Consider the following 16,302-nt stretch of genomic DNA (forward strand, 5'->3'; position numbering starts at 1 on the left):
GTTTTCCTCCAGCCATGGTGAGAGAATGAAATCCCATTCACCGCAGGGTGGGAAAGGGCATCAAATAGGTATTTTGGAAGCATACTAAAACCTATAGTGGCTTGTGAACCCTAAGATGGTAGGTGAACCGTCTTCTATGGAGGGAGGAAAACATTTCTCCTAAAGATTATTTTGCCTTTGTTTTTAGACGAGGAATTATGGTGTTCTATGTAGAAATTTCCAACCCTCTTTTCTATACTTTCTTCCCCTTTTAGGTTTCAAACTCTTTTTTTCTACTTTGTGTTTGTTTGGATCCATGTAGTCGATCCCATTAAGTTGAGTTAAGGCTGAGTTTGTTATTGGTTTGTATGTAGAAATTTCCAAATGTAGAGTGGAAATCTAACACACCCACAACTAATTTACAGAAACCTGCTTTTCTTTTTCTGAAGGGAAAGGGTTGAACACGCCACAGGCTTTCCTAGAGCTAGCAGTCGTGCCCAAAGAAGAGAGAAGGATTAGGAGGGCAATGGAGTCATTTTCATGGGGTGAGAGAAAGACAGACTCAGGCTGAGAACATTACCTGCGTGCCTAGCCTTTTTCTTTTTAAAATTGGGGGGTCCATGTCAGCAACAGATGATTCTTTTTACCAAAAATATCCTTATTGCCTTTTCAAATTTTCATTCAAATGCCATCTTTCTAGATTTCTAATCCGTGAATGCAAATCCCTTTGGTGAATAGAGAGATGGAATGATGGATCGTGTGGGATGGAAATTTGACGTGAAAATATGGGTAGTTTTGGAAACAAAAAATTATGTCTTTCCGTTAGAGTTCTGTGATGCAAATGCCAAATGGAATTTTGGGGCAAAGTGTTAAAAGCAATATTCGCACTAAATCTGGCAAAAGCACTTTGTCGTAGAGAACTTTTAATCTTTTTAAAGTAAATTCTATAACGGTAAAATAATTTTTGGGTTGGCAAACAAATCCCTCTAATTCAAGGTTCATTCACTTCATTGGTTCATATAATTTAAAAAAAAGTAAAAGTTGTTGGTGCCAACTGCCAATAGACACCACTAATCATCCAACTTATAAGGAGTTAGGGGGTTCTCGTACTAGAATGGTTCTCGTATTGCCTGAACCCCTGGTTATAAGTGTCAGTATCGTATCGTCGTATCAGATTATACGTATCAGTTTTGCTAGTTATCGATATCGTATTGGGAGTACGGTACAGACAAAGGGTAAAATGGTCAGAAAACTCTTTTTTTAAAAGAAATTCAATGGTATTTGTGTCTGATACAGCCGATCCATGCTGATACCGTATCGATATCATATCGGTTTTGCAGGTCACCGATACCCGTTCCGATACCGTGCACTAAAACCATGGTATCGATGGAATCCAAGACAGGTGGGTTTCATTCTTGGATTCCATTTGTGTGGTTCAGACCCATATCGTTCTTGAGCCAGTCTCGAGTTAGGACCAACGTCTCAAAACATGGAATTGAGGATCGAATCGGATCTTTCGATTTTGATCTGGATCGGATGGCATCGGCAGAATCCCTCGTTGAAGAGCTGTAGAATCTAAGATAAGAATTCTATAATTGGCTCTCAAATCGATGAAGAAGATGGTTTAATAGTAAATATGTGTATTATACATGTATATATCATCAAATAGATGTTAATGTCTATGTCTAAAGACAAAAAAATATGTGTTGTCCTTTTTAAGGATTCGTATAATTCGTTTTAAAAAAACACAAAACTTGTTCTTCTGGCAATCTTGGTCTTGGGCCTCTTGGCACATAGAGCGCTCTAATGTTTAAACAAACAACTAATACGAAAGATTAGTAACCCAATTTGCATTCAGCAACAATCGCTTTCACAATCTTCTACAATGAAACTTTTCTCTTCTCCATGAAGTAGGTCAGGAAACATGTCTATTGTTTAATCACTGCTTGGACTATTTGTGTTAAGCATATAGATGATTGTTCTTTCAAAAGAAATAGTGTTGATGAGCCACCAAAAAAGGACAATTCCTAAAATCTAGGAAACTAAAGGAGGTTAAACTAAAACTCTTGGGCTGACCTTACTTTTAAGGAGAATTGAGTGCGGAACCCCGTTTACAGGAACCAATGGATGTTGACAATTGAAGCATTTTCCTATTAAGACATTGTATTTTTTGTTGGATATCATGGATCGTACGTTAGATCCCAATATATATAGCTTTTTGGGGGAACGCAAGGACCACGAATGTGCTAGCATCTCGGGAGCGGGATTTTCAGCTTTCATGGGGGTGGGGCGATCATTTTGCCCCCATTGTGTCTGGGTGTGGCCCCTGTATCCCCCATAGAGAACTCTTCTCCATACCTTTTGTGTATGATAGAATGATGGCTATGTTATTAAATATTAATAAGATGATGTGTTTTATGATCATCTCGTCTTCTACCCAAAAAAAAATGATCATCTCGTGGGATGTATGTTGGAATAAGTGTTTTGATATTTTATTTTCTTTATTTCATTGGGAGACTTCCATTTGATAAATCTATATTTTTAAATGTCATCATTGCGTTTGATAAATGATTTACATGTCTTTTTCTCTTAGTTCTACCAAAAATAATAATTTTGTTCTAGGGTTTTAAATAAGAACTATATAAAATACATATTAAATGTGTAACGAATTATTGCCACATACGTTTTTTTATGTCGAATTTTTTAAATGTACTATTAAATTCCAAAGCTATTTAATACCCATGCATATCTTTACTTGTTTTTATGTCGTACCGAACTTACTAACCATGATTAAGACTCCATGGTATATTGGTATCTATCCTCATTTACCAAAATAAAAACAGAAAGAAATGGTATCTATCCTCTATGTACTATTTTATTCAGGCAACTTTACCTCAGCCTCTGTAGTTTTGAAGCCCAACTCAACTTTTTATTTTTTTCCATGAAATTAAGTTTCCCTCCACCACCTGGTGAATGGATTCCCACCATCCTAGGGTTAGCAAACCCCTCCTAGATTTTAGTATTTTCTCCAAAATATCCTCTGATACTCCTGCGCACATCTGAACTCACCTCACTGAATGGATTCCCATTCACCATGGTTGAAGGGAAACTCAATCCTTTTCTATATTACCCTCTTATAATCAAACCCACCTTTGGGGAAAATTTTATTAAGCCTTGGAAGCAGAAAAGGTGCACAAGCAAGGATTTAAAAATTGGATCGGATTGATCCTGATTCAAGCCGATCAAGCTCGGACAGATTATGTAAAAAAATTAGGGTTAGGGTGTTTTTAAGTCGATTAGTTCCAGCCAATTCCAAACTGATTTGGATAAAAAACGAATCCATACAGATTTCAATTCCAATTTTTAAACGTTACATACAAACTTTAAAATATCCTCATAAAACAAGACTCTCAAAATCCTAATGAGGGTAACTCACAACCAATAATTTGAGATAGAGTGCATGTACATCCTCATCTATTTACAAAGGGAGTATTCTAAATGACCCCTTCGTATGTGTATTTAGAAAGCAACTTCATTTTAATTATTCTTAAAATTTCTTTTAGTTATAATAAATAGAAATTTAAAAAAAAAAAATTTGAAAGTGACTTGTCATTATTTTTTTAAAAAAACTCTCATTGTCTTGTGTATTTTTTTTTTTTTTTTTTGAAAATACATATGAAAAAAACACTTACCCTCATTGAAAAAAATATATATATTATACTAAAAGGTCAAAAACAAAAAGGAAAAAAGATCACTACCTGAGTGTGTATGATGCGCTACGTTGCCCTTGCACAGACACAAAGGTGTGCGAAATGATCGCCACACCTCATGAAAAGTGAAATTTCTCAGGGACATGGTTGTCATTTTGCCCACCAACGCAACACACACTGCCCAAGTAGCAACTCTTCTTTTTTATTTTTTTGGTAAAACCAAGTAGCAACTCTTCAAATTTATAAATCTAAAGTACTAGTATCAAACTATCAATTAGAAAACCGCATTTACTAAAAAGCTGTGTAGCAGCTTTAACCCTTTTAACCCTTTCCTTATATTAAAACAGTGGGTGACCATAAGAACTGTCGGATGGTCGGTTCTTCTTCCTCCTAAGCTTTTTCTATTATGTTTTCATGGTTTCTAAATTCCATCTTCCCAAAACTACCCCTACAAAGATTCCTTTTTTAATGGTCAATGGACATTAATTCGCTTCATATTCAAATCAATTCTTTTGGAATCTCAGTCAACGTCTCTATTTCAATCGCCAAAATCCCTCATCCACCAATCACCAATCCTAAAAAAGGTGAAACTTCGTCTTTAAGTCTTCTCTTCTCTCTCCATCTTGGCTCATTAAAATGTTTCCTTTTCTTAATTATTTCCATTTTAGTTAATTGCACAACCATTTTAGTTAATTTGTTTGGTAGCTTCAGCTTCTCTCTCTCTCTCTCTCTTATAGTTTTGGTGGCAAATAGGAAATAACCATTCTCCCTTTGTCTAGTTTTATTATTCTCCGGAAATGTGGTCTTCATCAGCTTTTCAAAAAGGGTCTCCCCTTAATTGGTGCCTTGGAGAGAATTTGCCTACATATATGTTCTGTGTTCGATTCTGCTGCTTTTTCTTCGGAGTTGTTCCGCCTGAATCCGGAGAACCTGCAGCCCTGTAATGGGTTTTACATGGGTTCTTCGGATTCAGAAGGTGAGGAGGAAACAGAGAAGTCTTGTTCTTTAAACACCAGGTCAGCATTCGTTTTCTTCTTCCCCAACCCAAGTTCTAGTTTTTGAATTATAATGTGTGGAAGGAAAGCAAAATGCCAAAATCTTTCTTAGTTTTTCGGTTTCAGAATCAATAATCTATTTTTTAGATAACAAACTTCGTCTTTGTTGTTCCTTAAGTCCTTTTTCCTTCTGTTTCTGTTTGATAATGACAATCATCAAGGAGAAAATGGAAATACCCAAGTGGGTATTTATTTATTTACCATTGAAAACCTTATTGTTGTTGTGACCAGGAGAAGATTGATTTCGTTTGCAGTGGTTGCCCCAACTGGAAAAAGATTACAGGATTTGAAGGAATAGAATCCCTGGTATACCATGTTCTCAGTTTCTGGAATGTTATGAATTATCTGTTCTTGGTGGATATAGTAATTGTATATTGGATGCAGCAGAGTGTCTGTTTATCTGGGTTTTCAATGGAGTAGAGATTTTGGTATCTAGAGATCAAATATTAGCAGAATATAGTAATTCTTCTGCAATTGGATCAATGGAGACGCCACGCAGGAAGAAGATGACTAAACAATTGACTGGGAAACGTGACGATACTCCCCTGCATTCGGCAGCACGGGCAGGGAACCTATCCGTGGTTATGGAAATTCTCACCGGGACAGAAGAGGAAGCCCTGAAGGAATTGTTGTTGAAACAGAATCAATCAGGAGAAACAGCCCTTTATGTTGCTGCTGAATATGGTTATGTTGATGTGGTGGAGATGATGATCAAGTACTATGATATTGTATCTGCAAGCATCAAAGCCAGGAATAGTTATGATGCATTTCACATTGCTGCCAAGCAAGGGGACCTGGGTATATCCTCCATTCAATTCTATATTATTTCTTCTACTCTGATCTTGTTTTTTTACTTATTGGGTATAAATCTTTTTTCCTTTTCAACATATCACAGAGGTTGTGAAGGTTCTGTTTAAAGCCCTACCAGAGCTGTCTATGACTGTTGATCTATCAAATACCACAGCTTTGCATTCAGCTGCAGCACAAGGCCACATTGAGATGGTAAATTTCCTCTTGGAGGAAGGTAGTAATCTAGCCACCATAGCAAAAAGCAATGGGAAAACGGCCCTGCATTCTGCAGCAAGGAATGGGCATTTGGAGGTAGTGAAAGCACTTCTAAGCAAAGAACCTGGGATTGCTGGAAGGAATGACAAGAAGGGGCAAACAGCTCTCCATATGGCAGTGAAAGGACTTAAACTTGAGCTGGTGGAGGAACTTATCAAGACAGACCCTTCTTTGATCAACATGGTTGACACCAAGGGCAACACAGCATTGCATGTAGCATCCAGGAAGGGTCGGGCTCAGGTGAGTTACTCCTTTACCTCAACTTATTTTTAATGTCTTTGCTTTCCATCTAACTAAAGGATGAGAGAGAGAATTTCATTCATATAAATCTGATATTAGATAAACCAAGGGTAGAGGAGATGAGGATATTGAGATGGATATGTGGCAAAACTAGGAAGGATAAAGCAAGGAATGACCATATTAGAGGTGAGTTGGTAGTTGCTCTGATACATGAAAGCTACGAGAGAGTCGCTTGAGATGTCATGGCCATGTTAAACGGAGGCCTGGAATGCTCTAGTTCAGAGGAATGGTTTGATTCAGATTGAAGGAACTAAAAGAGCCAGGGGCAGGCCTAAATTAACTTTCAAGTGAAGTGGTGAGGAAAGACATGCATAGCTTAGGTCTCGTATCCTGTATGACTTCGAGTAGAAATGATTAGAGAGAAAGGATCCATGTAGCCGACCCCATTTAGTCGTATAAATCTGTATTAGGTTTCCTTTAGTCATTACAGGTCTCGGTTATGTTTTGCCTCCTTAACGTCTAATGCTTTTGCAACTGAGTCTTTGGTGCATTTTGCTTAAATATTTGGCCTAGCCTTTTTGGCCTTTTGCCCCAGATTGATCATTCTTATGCCAAGAAAGTGAGTTTCTGGATTCACAACTCATTAGCTTTCCTATTTATCTACAAATAATTATCTGTCTTCTGAAAGATTGGCTATATGTTGTTCAAGAACCATTCATGTGCAGTTCTTGGGAGTACTATATATATTTGGTTAGTGCACAAATAGAATTCATTATCTATGTTCAAGGTTGTGATCTTGTTTTTTTACATGGATCAGATTTACCTATAGATTACCCATTTTTACTGTAAAATGAAAGATTTATTCATCTGTCCTTCGATTCCTGTATATGAAGAAGAGTTAAAGACCGTCGGTTCAAAATTTAATAAACAAAAAATCCATTCTGTCACTTCACAAGATAGACATCTTGATGAAAACTTTGTGCAAGTACTAGTGAGGAGGCCTCCATGTTCTCTCTCTCTCTCTCTCTCTCTGACTGGTGCATCAATGCTTCAATTTCCTGAATAGGACCTTTGTTGTAACACACCCCATGTTTCTGCAGATTGTAAGGGAAGTACTAAGCCACAATGTGACTGATAAGAAAGCTGTCAATAGATCGGAGGAAACAGCCCTTGACACTGCTGAGAAGATGGGTTACTCTGAAATAATGGTTATCTTACAGCAGCATGGTGTCCCGAGTGGCAGGGCAATCAAGCCAACACAGAGGAGCACAACTCGAGAACTAAAACAGACTGTGAGCGACATAAAGCATGAGGTCCATTACCAGCTTGAGCAAACCCGCAACACAAGGAAACACATGCAAGGGATTACCCGTCGGATCAACAAAATGCATGCAGAGGGCCTCAACAATGCAATCAACTCCACCACTGTTGTTGCTGTCCTCATTGCCACTGTTGCTTTTGCTGCCATCTTCACTGTCCCCGGCCAGTATGTTGATGACCCTAATGACATTCCACCTGGGCTCTCCCTTGGGGAAGCAAACATTGCTAAAGGGGCACCTTTCATGATCTTCTTCATTTTTGACTCCATTGCTCTTTTCATTTCCCTGGCTGTGGTGGTGGTACAGACTTCAGTTGTAGTAATAGAGAGCAAAGCCAAGAAACAGATGATGGCAATTATTAACAAGCTAATGTGGTTGGCTTGTGTTCTTGTGTCTGTGGCATTCTTGGCATTGTCATTTGTGGTGGTAGGCACCCATGAGAGGTGGTTGGCATTTGGAGTGACAATCATAGGGATACTAATCCTGGCAACAACACTCTGCACCATGTGTTACTGGGTAATAATGGACAGAATTGAAGACTCAAATTTGAGGAGCATCAGGAAATCATCACTGGGCAGCAGGTCACGGTCCTGGTCCGTGTCTGTGGTCTCAGATCCAGACATCCTTAACACTGAGTACAAGAAGATGTATGCAATTTGAGTGAGATCAGCCGGTCAGTATTCAGTTTTGTTATTTTTTTTTTTTTTTTTTTTTTTTTTTTGGGGGGGGTCCTGTCTAGCTTCTCAGGTTCTCTTCTGTTACATATATAATTTCCTCAGATATATATTTCTGGATAGGGCAGGGATCGATATGTTGTTGGTGTGGAATGATATCTTTCACGTCAAGCCAATAGGAGCAGGGGAGGGGGACTCCACACGGTTCATATATAAGGAAGCCAAATGTTAGGGAGGAGAATGTGAGAGGATGCATGATACCAGCAGTGTGGAGATCATTTTACCCTTTTGAATATAACTTGTAACTTGTAAGTATAGGGTCTCCCTTCCTCCCACATTGAAGCAAAAGCTGCCTCATGATCCACTAGCATATGCTGCAAAATTAAATTTGACTGATTTACCAAAAAAAAAAAGAATTTAAAATTTTACTGTAAATTGTACAAATTTTAGTCAATCAATATATAAGTTTCAAGATTATTTTCTTCGAAAACGGAAATACATGATGTCAGTGTATACGTGGATCCCCCCCTTCATAGTCTATCTCGTCTTCATTAAATACATGGATTCCATTTCTTTTTTGCTCATTAAATATACTGTTTGCCGTTATCTATTGGTTTGGAATGTAAGATGTCAGTATAAACAGTGCACCCCCAAAACAAAAATTTTTAAAAAACATGTACAGTCATACACATATCTTATTGAAAAAATGTTAGGAAAGAGAACATGACTCCTATTCCCCATAAAATAAAATAAAAAATCTCATCTATGTTGATGCCCATGCATGTGGTCTCTTTGATCCTCGAACTGGTGCAAGCACTAAACGACTAGACAGTGATCTCTTGCCCTACCTCTATTTAGGTTCCCCTCTTTTTTGGTTTTCTCTTCATGTTACACATACATGTGTTACTATGTGCAGAAAGGCTGCCCCCAACCCAAGATGGTTTACCAAAGCCCAAGCCAAGATCTAAGGTCATTGTTACAAATGATAAATTTGTCCTCTTAAAGGAAGGGGATAAAAAAAAAGGTTGGGTCTTAAAAACCTACGTGTTATCTACCCAAAGTGAAGATATTTCTAAAAGCTAGTTGTGATTGAAGAACTACCTATGTTTGGGTTAGAATGGCAAAAAAATCCTCTCCAATGCACTAGTGAGTGCAGTGAGGATCGGATGGCTAGAGCTATCCTTGGGGCACGTGCCAGATGGATCATTATCGTTTCCGGTTCTTTGCCTGGTATAGTTGTCTAATTCCTCTCATAGGGGGCTGAAAATGACTATCTAACCCCCTACTTGAATGAGGTTAAGTCGTCATTTCTACCTCCCTATGAGAGGAACTGGACAACTGTACCAAGCAAGGAACATGATAAGAAAAAAATTCCGGACCAGACAGCTCTAGCTATCAAGGATCAGAACTCAAATGCATGGTGGAAACAGTTATCATGCTAACAAGATTTAAAAACTCGGAATCAAGTAAAGGATCGGTCTCCATCAAAACCTAACTAAGGTCAGACTCAGTATGTGAAGAGAACCTTTGCCCATTTAACCAATTGCAAGTTCAATTTAAAGGCTGTTTATTTTGTGATAGGGTTTGTTTGTTTTCTTAGGAAACTATAGATTATACCATTTTTTTTTTCTCCTTTTCTACTTTATCAATGGAATTGCTTTATTTTTTTGGAGGGTTCAACTTCAATAGTTCAACCATGAAAGGGCATTAGCTGTTAAATTAGAAATAGTTCCTTATATCAACATTTTAAATTTCAACATTATTTTCTTTGGAAAAGGAAATATTTGATGTCAGTGTATACATGAATCCCCTTCATAATCTCTATTCTCTCTCATCATTAAATACGTGGATTCTATTTCTTTTTTTCTCATTAAATATAATATTTGTTGTCATCTATTGACTTGGAATGTAAGATGCCAATATAAGTGGTGATGTGGATGTATGCATGAATCACCTTCATAATCTCTCTCCTCTCTCATTATTAAATACGTGGATTCTATTTCTATTTTTTCTCATTAAATATAATGTTTGTTGTCATCTATTGGCTTGGAATGCTATTGGCTTAGAATGTAAAATGTCAATATAAGTGGTGACCCCGAAAACAAAAATTTTTTAAAAACATTAGCTTTATAGGAAAAAGAACATGACTACTCCTAGTCTAGGCACAAGAGCACATAAAAGTATCACCCTACCCCCCCCCCCCCATAAATAAAAAATCACATCTATATTGATGCCCATACATGTGTTCTCATTGATCCTCGCACTTGCAAGCATTACACGACTAGAAAGTGATCTCTTGTCCTAGCTTTATTTAGGTTCCCCTCCTTTTTGGTTTTCTCTCTACATGTTACACATACATGTGTTACTAAGTGTAGAAAGGAGGCTGACCCCAACCTAAGATCATTACCAAAACCCAAGCCAAGATCTGGGCCATTGTTACAAATGAACAGTTTTTCGTCTTAAAAGAGGGAATAAAAAAAGGTTGGATCTTAGAAACCTAGGGGTTATCTACCCAAAGTGAAGATGTTTCCAAAAGCTAGTTGTTATTGAAGAACTACCTATATTTGGGTTAGAATGGCGAAAAATCCTCTCCAACGCAACAATGAGTCCAATGAGGATCGGATGACTGGAGCTGTCCTTGGGGCATGTGCCAAACAGCTCCAGCCATCAAAGATCCGAACTCAAATGCATGATGAAAACAGGTATCATGCTAACAAGATTTAAAAACTCAGAATCAAGTAAAGGATCGGCTCCATCAAAGCCTAACTAGAGGTCAGACTCACTATGTGAAGAGAACCTCTTGCAATTTAAAGGGTTTTTATTTTGTGATAGAATTTGTTAAGTGATGGAGTTTGTTTGTTTTAGGGTAAATTACACGACACCCTCGATTTTTAAACGAAATTCTACCCCATCCCCCTCTACAATAACGGCTTTGCTCCGCGAATGAGAGAGAAAATAAGAGGGCAAGACATGTTCTCTCTGCATAGCATTCTCTAAGCACATAGGATCAAATGTAAAGCAACGCTTTCTTGGCAGGGTTTTAGCCGGCAAGAGATTGACAGGCTTGTTAGAGCTGGCTGAGGATAACGAATCAAAACTTAAGACGTGACAAAGGTAGTTTAGAAATTTAAATTTATTTAACAGGTTGACATCATTACTTAACGGTATAAAACTAACAATAGGTACTAATTCATCATATTAAGGTCTAATACCGGAGATAATTTGAATTTTGTTTAAAAACTAAGGGATGACATATAATTTACCCTTGTTTTATTATAAATCTATATATTTTACACCAATTTTTTTCCTTTTCTACTTTATCAGTGGAATTGTTTCAACGTTTCAAGTATTTAAGCATGAAAGGTCATTTTAGTTGTTAAATTAGAAATAGTTTGTTATATCAACTTTTTAATTTTAATAAGAATGGCAATTGAGGCATAACAGTTCAGATCCATTTCCTATTGGCTGATTTATTATACCAAATATCTTGGGTTTCCGTCCAGGTTCAGGAGGAATCCGATTACTTGTGGCCAATTCTACAGATCGATTCCAACTGATTCAATACAAAATTAGATCAAACTGAATAAATTCAATTCAGATCACACCTGTAACAAGTTAGCTTTTCTCCCAATTAAATTGGGTTGATTAAATGAAATCTCGACCATGTGGATGGTTGCTCTCTCTCCATTCTAAGTCATCAAAGATTCGAACTATGGATGTCTTATATCACCGCTCCACAGAATTTGCATCTTAAAGCCTCGATTGAAAACTTGGACATAGATTTGGATCAATAAATCGACATGAAATCCAATGATTCATATTAGACTTTCAACAAACAGATTCACACTCAAAAACCCTAAAAACTCTATTTTTTTGGATAGAAGATTTGATTCTAAGACTGTCAGTTTTTATAGAAACAAATCAATGATCAAAAAACCCTAAAATCAATCCTCATATCCAAAAAAACATAAAATTTTAAGGGTTTTATGTTGATTCCAATCCAAATCAACCAATTCACTAATCTAATTTCCGATTCTTGAAACCTGAACCCTGTTAGATCCACCAATACACACATGATGACGCCTTCTAGTGTAAAGAACTTAGCATCAGCAAGGTGAACTACCCAACCTAAAGGTCCATTCTGTGGTGGTAATAGAAATGAGATCGAAAAGATGAACGAAAGAGAGAAAAAAAAAAGGTGAAGAAAAACAGAGAAACAGATGCTGCTGAAATTGATTTTCAAGGATAAAATCGTTTAGACAAAAACTTCATATCAAAAACTTTTAGCATCAGATGTGGAATTTGGGAAGAAACCTTTCAAAGATTAGGAAATCCCAATATCTCTGAAAAACAGGAAAAAATTTAAAATCATAACAGTTTTAATGTATAAACTAAAAAACGTTTAATTTCATTGTTCTCTGCTATTCTTTCTTAGATTTAAGGAGTGGCGATAGCCTATTAGAGTAAATGAAGAAAACGAAATAATGAGGAAGAAAAAGGGGGAAAAAAAAGCTAAGAATGTAGGTCGGATCCAGGCCCACAAATCAAAACCACAAAGGATTCAATGCGAGCAGACATGAGGACCTTGTTTGTTCAATCTCTGTGCACACTACCATGCTTCCTTCATTACTATCATCCAGAGCATCGGCTTATTGTGCACAGATCTCTCTCTCAAGCTCATTTACAGAAAACCTTTCTCATGCATTCATGATCAAAACACATCAAACATTATAAAAAAAACAGAAGAAAACATTCATAAAAGAGAAAATGAGAAATCGTTTGGAAGAACATAAGGAGCAAAAAAACCCAGGAATAAGGCCAGGAAGAAAGAGATATTATGCTGATACAGAGAACGACGAACGATTAAAGCAAAAGGTATATATTTATAGGTGGAGAACTGAACATTTTAGGGTTTGCATCAAAAAAAAAAAAAAATCCTGAACATTTTAGGGTTTGCTTCCGCTAAGTGAGAAGTTGAAACGACGAAACTACCCCGCATCCTCATTTGGTGAAATTCAGATGAATTGGGCCCTGTTTTGAAAAGACGGCCCCAGCCGGAGGTAACTAATTAATCTCCAATCCTAGCCCTCCCCACCCCAGCAGTGGCCTGGTAAATCACCACCCTTTGGGTTAAAAACACTTTGCAAACAAAATAAGGGGAAAAGTTCAAATTTCTTATTTTGAGCTGGATTACTAACCGGCAGCGTGGCCACTGCATTAAAACGGGGCCAATCAGAGTGCAAGCACACAGGCATCCAACCAAGGGTGGGATGCATGGTTTAAGGTATCGGATCGGATCGGCCAATTTTGAACAGATCGGATTGGTATCGGTCGAGACTGATCCCAATACCGATCCAATCTAGCTATACGGATAGGGGTAAAAATGTAAAAAAATAATTTTATTATAAGAAAACAGGGACAAAAATGTCATATCCACCCGAATATGAACGATCTCGATCTGTATCGACCAATTCGATCCAACCAATACCGAGATCACGAACCATGATGGGATGACTCCCTAGGTTCAGTGTAAGGGAACGTTGTTGGGCAACGTTGTGCTCTTTTTCCCATTTTTTATATTTAGGAAAATGAAATATCTATTTCACAATTTTCGCTTTTCTCTCTCCTTTTAATGTGAATCTTCTTCTCTGTTCTCATTAAAAAGGAAAATGTTTGGCCCGCCAAATGGTATGTCTAGTCATATGTCTTTCTCTCTCAATACCTTGGAAAAGTTTAGGTACACTGTCGGTATTCCACAAGCTAGCTCTCTCTCTCTCTCTCTCTCTCTCTCTCTCTCCCTTGAAATTGACTACCTTGCCCCTCTTGTATGATGTCCCGTCCCGTGTCCCCATTGGTATCGTCCGCTAGTTTACTATACAGGGACAGTGTACCTATCCTCTCCCAAAAAGTTTTTTACATATCAGGAGCAAAGAGAGAGAGTCTGAAATCTTTATAATAACATATGGGTATGCTAAATTCGTCTAAAATTTTGCCTAGAAATAAATGGTGGGAAATCGACATGTCCAGAGATTTGGAGGCCCAACTGAACTACCACATGGTAGTTACTCTGGACGTGAGAGAGGGGGTATAGTTATAGCCCTGATGAAATTCCAGCCACATAATGTTATGTATATCTAAGGAAATATTGTTTCTCATGATTCTCATTTTTGTGCCATTGTTGGATAGATTAAGCATCTTCCGGATTGCTTCTCTATCAAATTTCATATAATATCTCAATCATATGACTCACCATCTAAAAAATTGCTTATCATATATTCAGAAATTTAGAAATTGAATTAGTTTGCAGAGCCAGTATAGGTTTAAACTCTCAACTTTAGAATGGAACTTATACTTTGGGGAGAAACTCTCTTGAATGCATTTTCCTTGAAAGTTAACTAAAGTACATTTCCTGCAACTTATTTCACAAAAGAATCACTTCCTTTTTGCTTTTACCAACAAAATCAAGCTTATAAAACACCCAAACCAATACTACAGATGATAATACAAGAGGCACAGGGCCAAGCATCCATAACAACAAAGGAAAACAAACACATAATGCCCGATTTCCGACAAAAGCTAACACGAATCCCCGATCGAATACCGCAAATGGGTATCCCGGCAAAAAATCACTTGACACATTTAGAAGGAAATTAGCCTCAGTCAAGCATCCAAGTGCCAAGGAACAGCATAAGAAGCTAAACAATAGAAAGATTGATACCAAGCTGAACTTTAGAACTATAAGCAAGTCAGATTGTGTACCAAAGAAACTGTTTTTGAGAAGGTGAGCTGCATTATATGTGTTGTTAGCTAGAACTGCCAATGAGGTATACAGAGTAATAGCTATGGTAGCTGATAGTATTGTGCTCATTTGAGAGTTCCTCAAGCTTTGGACTGCCAGAATTCCCCTTTTCTCATTTTCCTGCACATATTTTCTCATCTTATAAGTACCAAATCAAACTTGTTACCTAGTTTCTTCATATATTAGAGGAATTAAATTTTTTCCCCTTATGAGGCTCCATAACTATAATTATCACCTCCAATTCGCTGCCCCCTCCAATTCCTTCAATTCCTCTAATAGGGGGAGGGGGCAGTATTTTTGGGTAGGGGGTAGGATGGTCATTTCTGCCCCCTACGTCAAGCAATACGTGGAGTAACTCCTGATATAACAATAAAAGCAAGACGTGTAGGCTCATCAAGTTCCCATTGAAATAGGATCTACACAAGGAAAAGCACTTGCCATTCGTTGGTTATTAGGGGCATCCCGAAAACGTCTGGGTCGAAATATGGCTTTCAAATTAAGTTTCAAATTAGTGGATGCTGCCAAAGGGAGTGGCGATGCCATACGCAAAAAGGAAGAGACTCATAGAATGGCAAAAGCAAATAGAGCTTTTGCACATTTTTGTTAATCCATGAACATGATCTATATAGACACATAGATCCATGGATCCATACATCTCGATCGAAAAAGAATCAATAGAAAAAGAAAGAATCGGAATTGATCGATATCTTCCTCAAAACAAATGAAAAGAAAACGAAGGATGAAACATAAATCATGGATCAACTAAGCCCTCTCGAGGACTTGCTTAAGAATGAGAAAGAGGAATCTCATGTAAATACCTACTGGTGCTGAATCAAGAACTCATATCAGGTGATCCTGATATAAATAAGAGTGAAGAACTATACTCTCATCTCAATATGATCTCTGTAATCTAATATAATTTTTATATATAGGGACTCACCTTTTGTATACTTAGAACCCACATACTTCTTGATCTTCTGTCAGCTCCAGTGGAGGTGAAGGAGGGATTTTTCTTGAAGATGTGCCATAGATAAGCATGGTAAACCATTAAGAGGAAAAGGCTTGAGGGCACCAATATAGTGTCTAAATAACTAATAGCACCCATCTTCAATAGAGGAAGCTAGAAGGCATCAGAATTAAGATTGGTTCTTTGAATCCAAAATGAAAAACTATTTATAATGTTGGATTTTGTTCTCTTAATGATGGTAGTGCCTTGTGGGATTTCTCTTAACTCTTAGTGTCTAAATTTCTGATAATATATTAAATTGTTATTGGGGTTTGATTAATTGAAAGATCCATCACATGATAAGTGGCCTACCCACTACTTACATGCCATATAAGCCACACCTCTTACCATGTTAAGTACATGCTTAGTAGATTTAAACTTATAGGATCACATTCACTTACTCACCTGGTTGACTTAGACATAAAGGGTTTTAGTTATTTTAATCAACTATCCTA

The 16,302-nt window shown here is 37.3% G+C and overlaps 2 protein-coding genes and 1 non-coding gene across 3 annotated transcripts; 1 reads left to right on the top strand and 2 right to left on the bottom strand.

The window, feature by feature from the left end:
• Positions 1-4,601: 4,601 nt before the first annotated feature.
• On the top strand, positions 4,602-8,068 carry LOC122670469 (ankyrin repeat-containing protein At5g02620-like). Its single transcript, XM_043867356.1, has 4 exons — positions 4,602-4,705; positions 4,976-5,542; positions 5,640-6,049; positions 7,150-8,068. The coding sequence occupies exons 2-4, from the start codon at positions 5,227-5,229 to the stop codon at positions 8,026-8,028; spliced, it is 1,605 nt and encodes a 534-aa protein (XP_043723291.1). The 5' UTR covers positions 4,602-4,705; positions 4,976-5,226; the 3' UTR covers positions 8,029-8,068.
• Positions 8,069-12,558: 4,490 nt separating this feature from the next.
• Positions 12,559-12,671, bottom strand: LOC122638429. The gene has a single exon (XR_006329428.1). It is a non-coding gene; the product is annotated as a small nucleolar RNA snoR100 (small nucleolar RNA).
• Positions 12,672-14,394: 1,723 nt separating this feature from the next.
• On the bottom strand, positions 14,395-15,997 carry LOC122670805. The gene is made up of 2 exons (XM_043867792.1): positions 15,782-15,997; positions 14,395-14,961 (listed from the first exon to the last, which is right to left on the bottom strand). The coding sequence occupies exons 1-2, from the start codon at positions 15,944-15,946 to the stop codon at positions 14,464-14,466; spliced, it is 663 nt and encodes a 220-aa protein (XP_043723727.1). The 5' UTR covers positions 15,947-15,997; the 3' UTR covers positions 14,395-14,463.
• Positions 15,998-16,302: the final 305 nt, after the last annotated feature.

This window comes from Telopea speciosissima, chromosome 8 (genome assembly GCF_018873765.1).
Source record: "Telopea speciosissima isolate NSW1024214 ecotype Mountain lineage chromosome 8, Tspe_v1, whole genome shotgun sequence".
NCBI lineage: Eukaryota > Viridiplantae > Streptophyta > Magnoliopsida > Proteales > Proteaceae > Telopea > Telopea speciosissima.